The 16,599-nt window shown below is 44.6% G+C and overlaps 1 protein-coding gene across 1 annotated transcript in view; it reads right to left on the reverse strand.

Moving 5' to 3' along the window:
* Pik3ap1 (phosphoinositide-3-kinase adaptor protein 1) overlaps positions 1-16,599 on the reverse strand; it is a 116,043-nt gene that overhangs the window by 18,747 nt on the left and 80,697 nt on the right. Inside the window, exons 10-13 of the mRNA XM_046450545.2 lie at positions 16,067-16,264; positions 10,322-10,387; positions 8,366-8,571; positions 5,113-5,185 (exon numbers count right to left, since the gene is read on the reverse strand). Of these exons, the coding sequence (XP_046306501.1) occupies positions 5,113-5,185; positions 8,366-8,571; positions 10,322-10,387; positions 16,067-16,264 (543 nt within the window). The remainder of the gene's footprint in view (positions 1-5,112; positions 5,186-8,365; positions 8,572-10,321; positions 10,388-16,066; positions 16,265-16,599) is intronic.

Consider the following 16,599-nt stretch of genomic DNA (forward strand, 5'->3'; position numbering starts at 1 on the left):
TCTGCTTAATTAACTTCAAGGTGGCAATTTTCTACCCTCAACCGGTTGTATGAGGAAGGAAAGTAAAACACACAGGGGAAAAGAAAATGGGAGTCAAAAGTTCAAAAAAATCAGGTAGAGCCAGTCTACATGCTTACAAAATCCTGACATTCCTTGAATAAAGGTACAATGTCAAGAATAATCATCATTATTATCTGGTATAGCACTTTCCCAAAGTGTCTTCATTGGCACTTGTATTCCCCCCGGGGCGCCATGACTTCTCCACTAAGTAGGTAAGTCAGGTGTAACTCCAGTGAGGAAACCGAGGCACAGAGTGGTTAAAGGGAACGGTCCTGGATTGCACAGTAATTCAGTGACAAAGAGGGGGCACAAATGTGGGTTCCCTGGGACTCAGCTGCTCCTCTGTGTCACAGGATACACCCAGAACATAGATATGAATTGTCTTCTCTGTGGGGCCTGGCATTCACCAAGGTCCAAGTCACATCAGCCTTGGCTGATTTCCTTTGCCACCAGCCCCAGCCCAGTAAGAGCAAAGCTACTCTCTGAGGCTGAAGAAAAACCAGCACACCATCGTGAGCAGAGGCTCCGTTTTCAATTATCCTTAGTATTCCAACCCCAGTTAAAGAAAATAATAACAATTTTGCTAAGACAAATGAAGTTGCCTATTTAAGACTGAGTCTTTGTGTGGAAAGTGGGTTACATTCTTAGAAAAGGCCCTTTAGGCAGAAATGCCACTCATCAACCCAAATGTTCCTGTAGAACAATGATTGCGTGCCAATTATTTTCAAATGGTTTTTGTTTTCGGTGAAACAGAATTCTTTCCTTTAGTGACAACAGAAGCTCAACACAGAAAACAGATTTTTAAAAAGCTGCATGATCAAAGCAGAGTTAAGTGGCCCCAGCCCCAGGACCCTAATCCATTCCTTCAGCCCAGTTCCTACCCCCACCCCCACAAACACACATACTGCAGCCCCAAGGCCCCTCAAGGAGCTCAATGTGAAAAAGCCACAGAACAGGTAACTTCAAGCTAGCATGTAAGTACACAATCAAGGTTTACAGAGCTAACTAATAAATCATATCTACTCAGCCATAAATGATACCTTCTCTTTGGCAAATGCTCTGACGCCCCTGGGCTTCATCCTGCAGTCCAGGGTCCAACTTCCAACTATCTAAGATAGCCAAATTATGAGTGCCCCCTCCCAGCAGGCCTCAACCAATGACAGGCGGGAGCTGGTATATAAATGCTTGCTCCTCAGGTAGGGTAACGCTGAGCAGGTGTTCTCCTTCGACTCCTTCCCTGTGTCACTTCCCCACCCCCTGCTCTGTCCCCTGGGATCACCTTCCATTCGGGCTATCTGCTCTCAATTCCTTGCCAGAGAAGGGAAATATTCTAAAAACGGAAGTGCTGCTGGCTGCACAGCCTGGGGAAAGCACTGTGCACCATGGGACTGTACTCAAAAACGGTTCAAGTGGTAAATTTGGTGTTATGCATATTTTAATATAATAAAAATGCAAAACAAGGAGGCATTTTGGGGCCTAGGGGTAGAACATTCTCCCATGTGGACTGCTGCCATCCCTAGTCATTAATATTCAGTGCCTGTTCAAGTTTGGATCTGGAATCCTCCCCATAGGCCCATGTGTTAAAGCCTTGGCCCCCAACTTGGCACTAGTGGGAGGTGGTGGAACCTTTAAGAGGAGGGGCCTAGTGGGAGGTCTTTAGGTCATTGGGAGTATGCCCTTAAAGAGGATAATCAGACCTCATCCCTTCCCTCTTTCTCTTTTTTACTTTCTAGCCATGAGGTATTTTTGTTCTGCCAGATGCTCCAGCCACAGGTCTGAAGCAATGGGCCCAATTGATTAAGAACTAAAACCTCCAAAACTGTGAGTCAAAATGAACCTTTTCTCTTTATAAGTTGATTATCTCAGGTATTTTTTTACAGAGATGGAATACTGACTAATAAAGTGTCCAATTATATATAGCCTAATACTTAATAGTTATTATGCTTAATTAAATCACCTGATATTAAAAATTTTTTAAAAATTAACAAGAAATTTCTTATCAAAGGGTCTGCTTCTTGGGGAGCAGCTGGAGGGAATTAAGACATGCTTCATTAGAAAATTTTAGATATTGACCATTCTGATTTAGACTATTACGACTAATAGATAGAAATCACTCATCTGGAGCCTGATTAGTCTTGGGCCCACTCCTGGATGGTAAGTCCAAGAGAAGTACACTCAATGTGGAAGGCCCTGCCTGAGAGGATACCAGCCCGTGAGTGGGCATGTGTAATCACAGGGGCAGCTGGGTTTAGAGTGCTTCCACGTGCCAGGCACTATGCTAGGCACGGGTGATACCCTGGCTTACTTATAGCAACCCTAACAGGTGGGCACTTTTTGCTTTTGCCATTATGCAGACAGGGACAGAGGCTACTAGATTGTGATGCATCTTACCCATGCTTCCTAGCTGGCAGTGAGCAAAAATCTGACCCTTGCTCTCCTGCGTGGAAACTTCTCTTGCTTCAATATCTCCTGTGGCGCCAGATGGAACCAAGCGGGGTAAAGATGTGATGACACTCAGAAGGCTCAGACTGCTGAGCACACGTGACTCCAACGCTACAACTCCTGGGCTTCAGACACTGGGAGCACCACCAAATCACAGGTTTCTTGGTGCTGCCTATATTTAAAAACTTGCAATGTTTCATTTAATCAAGGCTTCTATCTTTGGGTTCATGAACTCTAGTTTTAAAATGCACCTCAGCCCTTTTACCACCTAGAGCCCTATTATCTGACCCTCAGACGACTGTGCAGACCAGACCTTGAGCCAGACTTTCTGCCATCTCTGCTTTCTCTTCCTCTCCACCAGGAGAGCACATAACAATCTGTAGTGGTATCATAAATTTAAAATCTGGACACAGAGGCAGAAGCCTTAGCTGAGCTCTCTGATTCTGCCACAGTTATAACATTTAACCCCTCTTCCATCTGACAGTCAAAATCATGAACATTCACTAGGCTATGATTTTCCACAATACACTATATTAGGCATCAGAGGACAGAAGCTTGCAGGGAAACTCAGACTTATATGAATAAAAAGACAACTAACTCATGAGCTACCAGAAGGCAAAGACAGGGTTCCATGGGTTTCTTTATTTGGCTGGAGGCCTACTGCTCAATAAGTGTTTGTGGAATGAATGAATGGTGTCACATTTTATTGACACCAATCATTCCAACAGAGACTTCATGAGCTCCGTCATTGCACTGTACTGCACACTGGGGATTCAGCAGAGCACAAAACAGACTTATACTTGCCCTCATGGAGCTTACTGCAGGAGGGAGGCAGGGTTCTAGGCCATAACCACAAGGCAATTCTGGCCTGTACTACACAAAAGTGGGGAAAGCAAGGCAACAGGAAGTGAATCATGGAGGAATGGCAGAAAAGTCTTCTTTGGGGATGAAAAAGAGCCAGCAGGAAAGATGGCAGAACAGCAAGTGCAAAGGCCCTGAGGGAGAAATGATCTTGCCTGGTTACAGCAACATAAAAGAGTCCATGGGGGAGTGGAGTGGGATACAAGGTGGGAGGAAAATGGAGGATGAACTCAGGGATTACTTCATGTGGGCCTCTGCAGGCCACATGATGAGTTTGCTGTCAACTGAGTGGCACAGGAGCCCCTGAAAGGCTTAGAGCAAGGGAGTGGCATCATCTGATTTGTTACTTTTAAAAAGGCATTGGCTGCAGTTGGAGGATTAACTGTAAAGGGGCAAGAGTGGACATGGGGGGACAACTGAAGAGGCTACTGCAACAGTCTCAGCAAGAGATGATGGTGGTTAGGTTGCAATTGTGGCACAGAAGATGGTCAGAAATGGCCAGGGGCTAGGATTGTGGCTCAGCGGTAGAGCACTCACCTAGCATGTGCAAGGCGCTGGGTTCAATCCTCAGCACCACATAAAAGTAAATAAATAAAATAAAGATATTGTGCCCAACTACAACTAAGAAAAAAATTTAAAAAAAAAAGAAATGGCCAGATTTAGGGTGCAGTTTGGAGGCAGAACCCCTGGGGATTGCTGGTGGTTTGAATGAAGGAATGAAGTCAGAGCAATCAGAGCAGCAAAACAGAAGTGCCAGACGAATGGAAGAGCCAGCAGGTCCTATAGATGCTGGAATGAGGGTGGAACCTGGTGCCCTGCAGTGGGCCCGGAAGACAGGCTGCCAGGTGGGGTCTCGCAACCCAGTTATAAGAATACAGGTGTGAAGGAAGAGGCATGAGCAAGGGGCCTGTGGTGGGAAAGTGTCCTGCTGGGGACCAGGGTAGCACCAGCCTGAGGAAGCTAGTGAGGAGTCGGGGGTTGATGGCAGCTGGGTGCAGACTATGAAGCCGCACAAAAGCAAGGCTAGGTTTCAACTTAGCTCTTCAGGGAAGGGGGCTCCATTCAGGACTGAGGGCCTCTGAAAGCCTTTTCTCACCAGATCCTCTCTCTAGAAGCCCAGCCAGGGAAAAGCATCAAAGCTCTGCAGGCTGGAGGCTCTCGGTGACAAGATGCAGTGTGAATACACCAGGTACTTGCTCAGGGTGGTGGTGCCACAGGGTGGCCTCGGGGAGGGGGAGTCAAGGGGAGCAGAGAGGCCCAGTCTTCAGTGTGCACAGCTGAAATGCACAGCCCTGGGGCTGCACAGAGGAGCCTTGCTATAGCAGGTCCTCGAGAAGCAATGTATAGTGTGGACTCTGATGACATCAGTCTCCCTCAAGACAGGAATGGGCTTTATCGAATGGGCTTTTTGCTTTCTGTGTTCAAAGAACATGTGTCTTCCTAAGTGCCAAGGGTAGAGTGGCGTGCCTCAGGAGAAGAGACTGCCATCCTCTCTGAGCAGGAGAGTGGAACAGTGCAGAGTTCCCTCCGTTCATTCATTTACGGGCATGTGTTTCCAGTGTGCTGGGTACTAGATTGTTTAGAGAATCAACAAGACAGAATCATTGTCTGAAAGACCCTCACAGTCTAGTAGAGGACCCAGATCTGTAAACAGAGTGAGAGACAGGTGCTGGGCAAGCAGTCTGCTCATTCAGGCCACGACAGTTAGGACAACTGTTCCTCTATGCAGCGTCCCAGAAAGCCACATACCTGTTTGCTTTCCTGATTTTTGCTTTTCCCTCTGTCTTCGGGTAATGCTATCTCTTAGCCGTTTAAGATTTTCCTGGGAAAAAAAGTAAGTATATTCCAGAATTACACTCTTTGAATACTAGAGAGCTTCCTTCTGATTTTAAGCTATAGGCAAGGCCTAAAACATTTTCACATTTGTACCTAAAGAGAAGACATTTCTTCCACAATAAAGTCTCTTCCCTCCTCTCTGGCTCTCAGCAGCATTTTCAGCCCTATAACCCACTGCCCTCCTCCACAGACACCCCAGAGATAAGCTGGTCTCTGATCTGCTCACAAACACTCCTCATACACCTGCCTCTGAGACTGTGTCCTCCCACTATCACCCTGACCTTGAAGGATGCTGATTTCTCTCCACAAGTCTGTTCTGGGCCTGGGTCAAGACTCACCTTCTCCCTGAAGCTTCCCCAGACTGCTCTGGGCCTTGGTGTCCACCCTGACAGCACTTGGGGATATGCTGACTTGCAAGTGTGTGTGTGTGTGTATGTGTGTGCATGTGCTCCTGCCTGTGTGTGTGCCTTGTCTCTTCAGGGACACTGTGTACTCTCCAAGGGCGAGAGGCCAGGTGTTGTACCTTTTTATAATCCTGCCATCTGGTCTACTGTAGCCATTCAATAAATTTTGGAAAGATACTTGAGGCTCAAGATTTGCTTCTATTTTAGTTAATCAACAACAACAGCATCTGAGCATTCTAGGGAAGCTAAGCATCTAAGCATTCAATGCCCTGGAGGGTATGTCCAGACAATCTGGCTGAAGAAGAAGGTCCCTGTTAGGGAATCCCAGGTGGAAAAACTAGAAAGTTCATAACTGCAGGATGAGTAGAATAAGCCTTGTCCAGAAGCAGCCCGGAAACACTGGAAGTTGTGCAGGGGTCATGGCTTTAAGGTTCTGGTGAAATGAGGGGAGGAGCTGAAGATAAGGAGCCTCACGGGAGACCAGGTAACAGACCAGATGCAGGTGACAGAGCTGACAGTGGGATGCAGCTGGGGTAATGGAAATACAGGAGCAGATATGAGAGGAAAAATGCCACAGAACACGACCAGACACAAGGGACATGGGTCAAGAGCCATAGAATCCTGGAATCTGGCCTGAGGTCTCTGGGAGATGGCAGAGCAGTAAACAGGAAGAGGGAGTGGGAAAAGGGAAGCAGCCTGGAAGGACGGTTTGTTGTTGGACACGCAGCAGGTCTAGGGCACCTCAGAAGGACACATCCTGCTGGTGGCTGGAACTGTGGCACTGGAGACACAGAATCAACAGTCACCTGCACAGAGAAGCTGAAGGGAACCTCTGGTAGAAATGGGAGATGAAGAAGATGGGGGGGCAGACAGAAAGGCAGAGGAAATAGAACAGGGGCGGGGGCCTCAGAACAGCCTCCACCCCACCAGTCTCGGGATGCACCAGGAGGCTGTAGAGGCACAGAGTAGGGTGTGCTCGCATGGACTGGGGTTCTCTGATGTGTTGAACCTGAACTTCAGTTGTCCCCTCTACCCAGGAGTTCTGGGCAAGTTCATGGGAAAGAAAGATGCTCTTGGATGGAGAGGCACAGAAACAGCTCCATTCAGTATGTGTTTACTCTGCGCCAGGCACGTGAGGGATTTCCGTGGTTTACAACATCTAATCTCCGTCCTCATACTTCAGAGGTGGGGAAATGGGGGCACAGCAAGGCCAACGTCCTCCGGTTGCAAGTGACAGAATAAGGGTGTAAACTTAGGCTGATGGCTCCAGAGCCTGGCTGCTGGTATCTACTGTGCCACGTGGTCACAGACACGGGGTGCGGGGGGAATCATTGTTTGGCCAGGGCCAGTCTTTTTTCTGCAGACCTGCAACGACCTTGGGGATCCTGAGTGAGGAGGGGCCTGGATTCCTGCCCTCAGCCCTGCAGGGTGCCCTCCACCCTTCAGAGCCCAGAGGGAGGGAGGGAGAGTCAGGGAGGGAGGGAGAGCCGGGCATGGAGGGTGCCCCATTTTAAGGAGCACTAAGAGGAGGAAGGTGGAGGGTTGGAGGGAGCTGGAGCTGGATGGAATCACCTCTCCAAGCCTCAGTTTTCTGTAAAATGGGTGTGATGATTACTTTAAAGGCATGCTATGGGGCGAGGAAGAGCAGGTCTATTCCACACTAGCACAGCGCCCACACTCTGCTCTCAGAGCTACACTGCTGTGGCCTTCTCACCACCTCATCCACCCCAGAAGACCAGGGTCACTGCTGGGTGGCTGCCACAAGCTCCCCTGCCCCAGTAGCTGGTGTCTCAGATGCTGTGAGAACAGGACTTAGAATATACACAGCAGGAGGTAGATTAAAAGGCAATGGTTCTAATCCTGACTCAGTCACTTAGTAGGGAAGTGGACTGTCTCTTAGCCTCATGGGTCCCATATCTTCCTTTTTAGCATATCCATGGAGTATAATTTAAAACATGTGGAATTATCTATTCTCATGAAAAACCAAACCACATAGCTAAAGCAAGAGTCTGTGACACCCTGTCCTCTAATCTCAGTGCCTCCCATAGGTAACCACTGGGATAGGCATGCACTGACCCTTTCCAGGGCTCTGCCTGTGCAGCCCGGGCGCCTGGAGAAACGCAGCCTGTTGGTGTAGGAGTTGTTTTAACTCGAGTGGTTTTGTATTTGTAACTTGTTTTGTTCATTTAATCATATTTCTTGGGAGCCTTCCAAGTTCTCTTTGAGTCCTAAAAAGGGATCCTTCTGTGAGAGGTTTGGCTCTGAGAGTAGGGAAAGACTGTAAAGAAGAAAGCTGGCTGAGCTGGGCGCGGTGGGGCCTGTAATCCCAGCCACCGGGAGGTGAGGCAGGAGGACTATGAGTTCAAGACCAGTCTGGGCAATTTAGTAAAACCTTGTCAAAACAAAGTAAGAAATAGAGAGATGGACATAGGGAGAGGGAGAAAAAATAATATTTAAAAAAAAAAAACACAAGCAGAAGTTAAGGGCCAAGTGCAGAGTAACAGAATTAGGGTATACAGAGGAGTCTTTGTTCCTAACCTCCAGCTACAGCACCCCCAAAAGCCATCCAGCTCTCAGCCAGGGAGCTGTGGGGTTCCAGACAAGGGAACACAGACGCGAGGCTCCTGACTCAAAGGGACACCCATGCAGATGTTCAGAGGCACAGCTGTAGGTGCTCAGTATAGATTCGCATAAGACGGCCATGGCCCCCACTCCACTGTCCAGCGGAGAAGTGACATGAGCATGCAGAGGGAGCTGGCTACCTGCTGGAAGCGAAAGGACTCGGATCGCCTCTTCTGGTTGAGCTGCCACTCTTTGAAGTGCAGCACGGCCTCATCCACGTTGACGATGCCCAGCTTCACCTGCTCCTGCAGGGTAATGAGCTGCCGCTGGCCTGGTGTTTTCATCCCGGCAAATGGGTCGTAGATGCTCGACTGGGGCCTGTCCCTCCATGGCCTGACGGGTGGCTCTGGAAAAGATGGCAGAACTCAGCTTCAAGTTCCTCACTAGGCAGAGCACACCCGAGGAAGAGGGTGGGGTAATGAGGCTGGTCACAGGCTCGAGAGGACATGGCCCAAAGGAACAATTACAGGCAGAACCAACAAGGGGGAAATGTGACACAAAATCAGGTGAGAGGGAAGCAGCTAATAATTTCAAAGTTTGTCATCTGAAAGCAGACGAGGCTGCAACATTAAAGGGAGGCGTGAAGTCACTTGATCTTCCAAGCCTTAATTATCGAGGCGCCTTTGGACCACAACCCTGACACTATTGACATTTGGGGCTAGATGATTCTTTATTGCAGTGTTGTCGTGTGCATTGGAGGATGCTCAGCAGCATTCCGAGCCTCTACTACCTACTGGGTGCCAGTAGCACTCCTTTCCCCAGTTGTGACAACCAAATATGTCCCCAGATATTGCCAAACATCCTTTGGGTAAAGAAGGGCAAAGTCACCCCCATTTGAGAACCACTTCTTTAGACTCCAGTGCACTTCGAGAATATACAGTAAGAGTCTATCTAGGATGCATCTCCCAGCTTCATTCCCACCCTGTCTCTGAGCAACAATTGTGGACAGACAGCCATGAAATGCCAAAGGAGACTGAAATGCCAATGGAATCGTGGCCCAGGTCCAATACCTCCAGGTATAAATGAAGTGCTGGGTTACATCCTTGGGTTGTTCTGTGCCCACCTCTTTTCCATATTACAAATGCACAGCTCTCTGCTTTGGAGATTCTAGGGAAATATGAAGCCAGCCACCCCACTGACCAGGCTATGACCTCAGTTCTGTGGGGAAATGAGCTACTTGCAGAGAGAATGGGGCCACTGGGACATGTAAGGACAACTTGACATTTTACTTCTCAATTCATGTAGGGCTACTTGATTCCAAATTCCTTCAGCACAACCCCATTTGGACACTGTGATTTCGGGACATAGCAAGAAGGAAATAGAGAGATGGCTTCACCAGTGGGTACTAAAAAAGACTTGAAGGGATCTTGCATGTGCTTCTATGTAGCACATGCAAATTAATCAAGAGGAAAAAAAGATCGAGGAAGAAGGTTATGAACTAAACATGGCTGGCTGGTCACCAGAAGCTAGGGATGGCCTGGCCCTCCACTAGCAGCCAGCGGGAGAAGGGGATCTCAGGTTTACAATCACAGAGAACAAATTCTGAAAACAATGTGAACGAGCAAAGAGACAGATTCTCCAGTAGAGACCCTCCAGGAAGGAATGCAGAGGCAGCACTTAGTTCCTCAAACTTCCACTACAAGTTTTTAGAAAAATGACATGTCCAAGTTATTACTCGACAGGAAAAAAAAAATGTCTTTCAAAACAAAGTTGAATCAAAGCACAGTTGAACTAGTATAGACAGGATAAACAGGTAACTGAAAGGTATGTATCACAGGAAAGACCGGGTGCCGGGTCACCACTTGCATTCTGTTGGCATCAGTCTCAATGTTTAGATTGTGCTTTTATGTGCTGAATGGACACTTTCAAGTGTCCTCTGTATGATCAATTTGTACAAGAGCCTAGGGAACCTGCTTCTTCCCCCTCATCCGTTACCTCCAGTACAGGATTTTCAGACAGCTCCTCCTCTTGGGTTTCTCTATTTGGCAATGCCAAGGAACTGTTGTTATACTTGGAAACCCACCCCCCTGAGATGTGAACACCTCTCTCCTCTCTCCTCAATTTATCCAAGGGATGTGAGGACAGAGCTGGCTTACCTTTTCTGATGCTCTCTGAGGAAACATAGAGATTTCCAGGCCTCTCTTGACTTTTTTCTGCAAAAACTGTGAGAGAAATAATATTCTGAGTAAAAGAAAAAACATTTTTCTTTTTTCTTTCTTCAGGACTCTATAACTTTTGCAAAAAAAAAAAATGTATTAAAACCTTATGGGAAAAAACTGAAGATGTAAGACCACCATTTCTAGTTGTGTAAGCCAAGACTCCAAAAGGAGAAAACTGAAGAGAAGCAGTAGAGATGGTCAAAAAAAGACAGGTCAAACAGACAAGATCTCAAACTTAGAAAGACAGAGCCAGCCAGAGGACAGGTCAGCATTTACAAGATCATTAAATAAAAGGATCGTGAGATGCCAATCAAAACTAAATTGAGATCTCATCTCACTGCAGTCAGAATGGCAATGATCAAGGTAACAGGCAATAATAAATGCTGGAAAGGTTGTGGGAGGAAAGGAACACTTGTACATTGTTGGTGGGTCTACAAACTAGTAAAACCACTCTGGAAATCATATGGAGATTACTCAAAGAAACTAGGAATGGAACCACCATATATAATCCAGCTATTCCACTCCTTGGTATTTTTCCAGAAGATCAAAAATCGGCATACTACAGTGATATAGCCACCTCGATGTTTATAGCAGCACAATTCACAATAGCTAAATTATGAAATCAACCCAGATGCCCATTAATAGATGAATAGATTAAAAATTGTGGTGTATATATACATACATTATATATAAAATGGAGTTCTACTCAGCCATAAAAAAAGAATGAAATTAAGTTTTTTGCTGGTTAAGTGGATGAGAACAGAGACTATCATGCCAAGTGAGATAATCCAAACTCAGAAACTCAAAGGTCAACTATTTCTCTCAGATGTAGAAGCTAGAGAAAAAAATTAAGGAAAGAGGGGGTTGGGGTTGTGGCTCAGCAGTGGAGTGCTCATCTAGCATGTGTGAGGCACTGGGTTCAATCCTCAGCACCACATGAAAATAAATAAATAAAATAAAGGTACTGTGTCCAACTACAACTAACTGTGTGTGTGTGTGTGTGTGTGTGTGTGTACATAAATTAAGGAAAGAGGGAGGGAAGGATAAGATAACATAAAGATAAAGGATCAGTAATAGAGAAGAAGGAGATCAAGAGGCAGAGTAGAGGGGTGGGTAAGGGGAGGCAGTGCAGAATAAATTCTTAGAAAATCATGCTACGTGCATGTATAGCTGCACAATAGGGAACCTCACATTTATGCACAGGTAGAAAGAAGCAATCGAATATAAATTAATAGATGAGTGAAAGGAAGTCTAGTAAAGTAGAGCAAAGAGAATGGGAGAGAGGAGGGAGGGCAGGAGGGAAAAGCGGAGGGAAAAGGGGGGGAATCATGAACTGAAATAAAAGTGCATGCATGTAAGAGTTTGTTGGATGAACCCAACTACCAGTATAACTATAAACTCTAAAAAAAAAAAAACAGTTTTGAGTTGAAAAAAGAAGAAGACGAAAAGGATCATGGGAACAAGGAGATGTACCCAGATCCCAGAACACCTGAAACTAGCCATGGAAGACCTTGTAGTTTGAGAATAAAAGGGAGTACCTACCTTCTTGTGGCCAACAAGTGCCACAAGACAGAACTCTAAGCAGTGGAGCAGGTGAAGTATGTGCACAGCTCCAAAGGGACTAAGATGAAGACACTCACATGGGATAGACCCATAAAGAACAACAGAGAAAATCTGGAAATGACAAATATTCCCTCAGTAGGTATTACAGTTCCCTGGGGTCTCAATAAGACTCCCTGGTTTCAAATCCTGGCTCTGCCACGTATGAGCCATATGATCTTGCACAAGAGGCTTGACCTCTCCCTGTCTCCACTTCTTACCTGTAGAATGAGGGTGATAAGGGCGTCTTCATTGGGTTGTCATCAGGATTAAGGGAGTTAATACTAGGAAAGTGCTTAGAACAGTGTCCAGCACATGTTCAATGTTAGATTTCATTATCATCATGCATATTTAAACTTCAAGATCAATGCCAATAACACAATAGTGCCTTGGCACTACTAGTTAATATGAATTTTGTTGAAAGCTTTCTCTGCTTCTGTTGAGATACCTACATGATTTTTGTCTTTACTTCTATTAATTTATCAATAAATGCACATTTATCAATTTGTGGATTTGAACCCTCCTTGCATCCCTGGTGAAACCAATTTGTTCTTGGTATATAATCTTTTAATATTTTGCTGAGTATGATTTGCTAATATCTTATTAAGGATTTTTGCATCTGTGTTCATCAGAGATAATTTTCTTTCCTTAATGTGTCCTTATCTGGTTTTGATATCAGGGTGATGGTGGCTTCATAGAATGAAATCTGGAAGTGTTCCACCCTTTTCTATTTCATAGAATAATTTGAGAAGAGTTGGCATTAGTTCTTTAAAGCTCTGATAGAATTCAGCTAAGAATCCATCTGGTTCTGGGCTTTTCTTTGTTAGAAGACTTTTTATTACTGCCTCATTCTCATTGCTTCTTATTGGCCTATTTTAGTTTTCTGTATGCTTTTGGTTCAGTTTTGCAGGTCAAATGTATCTAGAGATTTCTTCCAGGTTTTCCAATTTATTGGAGTATAAGTTTTCAAAATAGTCCCTAATGATACTTTATATTTCTGTGATGTCTGTGGTGATTTCTTCTTTTTCATCACTCATTTTATTAATATGAGTCTTTTTTTCTTTTGGTTAGTTTGGCTAAGGGGTTATCAATTTTATTTGTCTTTTCAAAGAACCGACTGTTTCATGGATTCTTGGTATTTTTTATTCTCTATTTCATTTATTTCAACTCTGATCTTAATTATTTCCTTCGGGTTTTGGAATTGGTTTGTTCTTACTTTCTCTGGGGCCTTGAGAAGCATCATTAGTTTGTTTATTTGAGCTTTTTCTGATATTTTTATATAGGCACTCATAGCTATAAACTTTCCTTTAGAACTGCCTTCATAGTATCCCAAAAGTTCTGGTATGTTGTACCACTACTTTTTTTTTTTTTAATTCTAAGAATTTTTAAATCTCTCTCCTGATTTCTTCTTTTACGTATTCATAGTTCAAAGGTGGCTAACTCAATCTTCATGTGTTTATATTGTTTCTGTAGTTTTTCTTGGTGTTGATTTCTAATTTCATTCCATTATGATCTGATAAGATGCAAAGAATTTTATCAATTTTTTAAATATTTTCTAAGAGTGGCTTTGTGGCCTAAAGTATGGTCTATTTTGGTGAAGATCTATGAGCAATTGAGAAATGAATTTGGCTGTTGTTGGATGAAATATTCTACAGATGTCCATGAAGTCCACTTGGTTTATAATACTTTTTAAGTTTATTTAGTCTAACTTTATTTGTGGATGACCTATCTATTGGTGAGAGAGGTATATTGAAACAACTCAGTATAATTGTACTGAGGTCTAGCTGAGTCTTTAATTGAGCCGTGTCTATTTTATGTACTTAGGTGCACTGAACTTTGGGGCATAAATATTTACTATCTTTATATCTTCTTGTTGGAATTTTTCATTTTAACAGTGATTTTCTGTGTCTTTTCTGATTAATTTTGGTTTATGGTCTTCTTTATCAGATATGAGAGTGGCTACTACTCTGCAATCCTAGTGATTCGAGAGTCTGAGGCAGAAGGATTGCAAATTTGAGACAAGTCTTGGCAACTTAATGAGACAACTGCCTCAAAAAAATTAATATTAAAAAAAGATGGAATGTAGCTCAATGGTAAAGTATGCCTGGGTTCAACCCCATACCCCCCCTCCAAAAAAAATGATAAGCAAAATCTGACAATAGACAAGGCAGTGAAAAAACACTAGATAATCTAACTGATGTTTATCTAGTATCTTACAAGTTTGAAAGTAGTTCTTCATGTAGTATTTCACTTGACCCCCACAACTAGGTTATGACAGGGTATAATCATGCATTATTATGACATATGTATTAGTGTAGACATGTATCATTGTGGTACCTATTTTATAGATGAAAAAAGAAAGTTAAAAAGGTTGAAATGGATTATCTAATGTCCTATGCCATACAGCTTGAAAATACAAGAGTTGAGGGTTGAACACAGGTATTCCAGCCTCCAACCCACTGCCATTTTTGTCACCTCAAGCCTTTGTCCTTTCCTTTCCTTCTCCACAATTTCCTAGCAAGTCCATCAGAGCTCTTTGGGAATCAATGGTGCCCCTCTCACAACTGCCTCCCTGTATGAGCTGTGCCATCAACACTGCCCCCAGCCCCTGTATAGTTAAGGAATTACCAATATATATCTGCATGCTTCTTCATGTGAGCTCTTTCGGAAGCAGACCCTGAGACAATTCAAGGGCAAGTAGACTATTCAGGAGGTGATAAAGGCAAGATAAGAAGTAGATGAAGCAAGAAATGTTGGATTATCAAGCAAGTTGCCACACTGAGCAATACAGGGATCCCTGAAAAGCAACGTAGAATATGCAATTCAGAGTTCTCCTACCAGCAGGGCAGGTAAGCAAGGATATTCCTCCACCAACTTCTCTACTGTTTGGGGGAAGGACCCTGTGTGCTAATTCTCCAGTGACTCCAGACTGTCCCACAACAGGACAGAGGAAGCTCCAGACCACAGAGAAAGTCAGGCTAAGAGAACCAGTGCACACAGGTGGAATCCAGCCAGTAGGGACAAAAATATAAAGAGCTAAGGGGACATGGGCAGGGCACCAACAGTTTCTGCTGGATATGTCAAAGGAGACACACCCAAGGAAATAAGAAATGTGAGTATTGTTGGCATTTGCCAGTACAGAAAATCCCCAAATTGTATTGCAACACAATTTAGGATTACCAGATTGAGCAAAACAAAACCAAAGAAGGGACCTAGTTGGGACATACATTAAAAATTCATTGGCTGTTTATCTTTCATTCAAATTGGGCATCCTGTATTTTGTCTGGCAACCCCAACCCAGTTACAGGGCACTCTGGTTGAACACTACCGTGCCCAATTTACAATCTCTTTTTAGCACACTTCCACAGCATACTTATAACTATTAAAAGTGGAATATAAGTCAGGAGCACAGATCTGGTGATTCTTCTACTCTTATAGTACTTGAAACCATATTAATCAATCAAGTTCTGAAAGAAGTAAAACTGACAATGCCATCAGTATTTAACTGGTGACCCAGGGACAGTTATAACACCAGTCTCACCAATTTTTATTAGTGTAGGTTGGTAGACAGCCTAGCATAGAGGCTAAAAATCAAGGCTGGGGAGTCAGAGTCTCTGGGTTCAAATCCTGGCTCTGCTGCATGGTAGTTGAGTGACCTTTGTAAGCCTCCAATTCCTTATCTGTAAAATAGGGTTAGTGGTCCTTATCTAAAATATCATCATACAGATTAAATGTCATCTTCCAGATAGAGTACCCTTAGTAGATTTCAATAAATGATAGCTATTAAAATTATCAATAATACCCAGAAGGGTTTCAGAAGATAAGAACTGATTGAGGTTCTATTTGCCTGTCTTTGCAATTGCACATGAATGCCAGCACTCGGGAAGGTTGGCACTGAGTTCCACCATTGCCTCTGGTCTAGTTCCAGAACTTGTTCCAAGCTATGACCCAGGCTCCTAGGGCTGGCTAGAGACCATTCAGGAGAGAACAGCCTCTGAACAATGGTTCAGAAAGCCAGGGGACCCAGGAAATTCCTGGGATACTCTTAAGACCCCTCTGGGCATGGTTCTCTGCCACACTTACCTTTAGAAATGTACGGTTCATTGTCCGGCAACTGATGAGTGCCAAGAGCACTGGCCTCTGGCCTGGGCACTGGGACAGGGGGCCTGCTGGCCAGGTCCACAGAAAAGGCTTCGTCCTCATCCACTATGTGATAAACATCTTCTTCCCCACCAGGATGGTGCTGCTCTCTCTTCCAATTAGCCCTTTCCATGCTGTTCCCTAGAAACACAGAGAAAGGTATCTGAAAGCAATGGTCAAACAAATTGGGTAACAGCCAGTCATGAGAGCAGAGAAAATGACCATTCTTATCAATACAGTTCTGGCCTTGGGCAAAGGGCTTTCCTGCATCACCTTCTGCATCATCTTCTCAGAGAAACCCAATGTCTCCTTCATTTGCCACCCATCAGTGCAGCCGGAGAAGTGAGCATCAGGCTCTAATACATCAAATTAACTACTGTTACTTATCCCATTAGAACTGGGGGAAAGAGAGCACAACCCTGACAGGTCAAGGTCATGTGGGTCCATCCCCAGTGTGAGGATTCCTGAAGACCTGC

Source organism: Marmota monax, unplaced genomic scaffold, assembly GCF_021218885.2.
Source record: "Marmota monax isolate L192 unplaced genomic scaffold, Marmota_monax_Labrador192_F-V1.1 WCK01_AAM20220418_F8-fsc00004, whole genome shotgun sequence".
NCBI lineage: Eukaryota > Metazoa > Chordata > Mammalia > Rodentia > Sciuridae > Marmota > Marmota monax.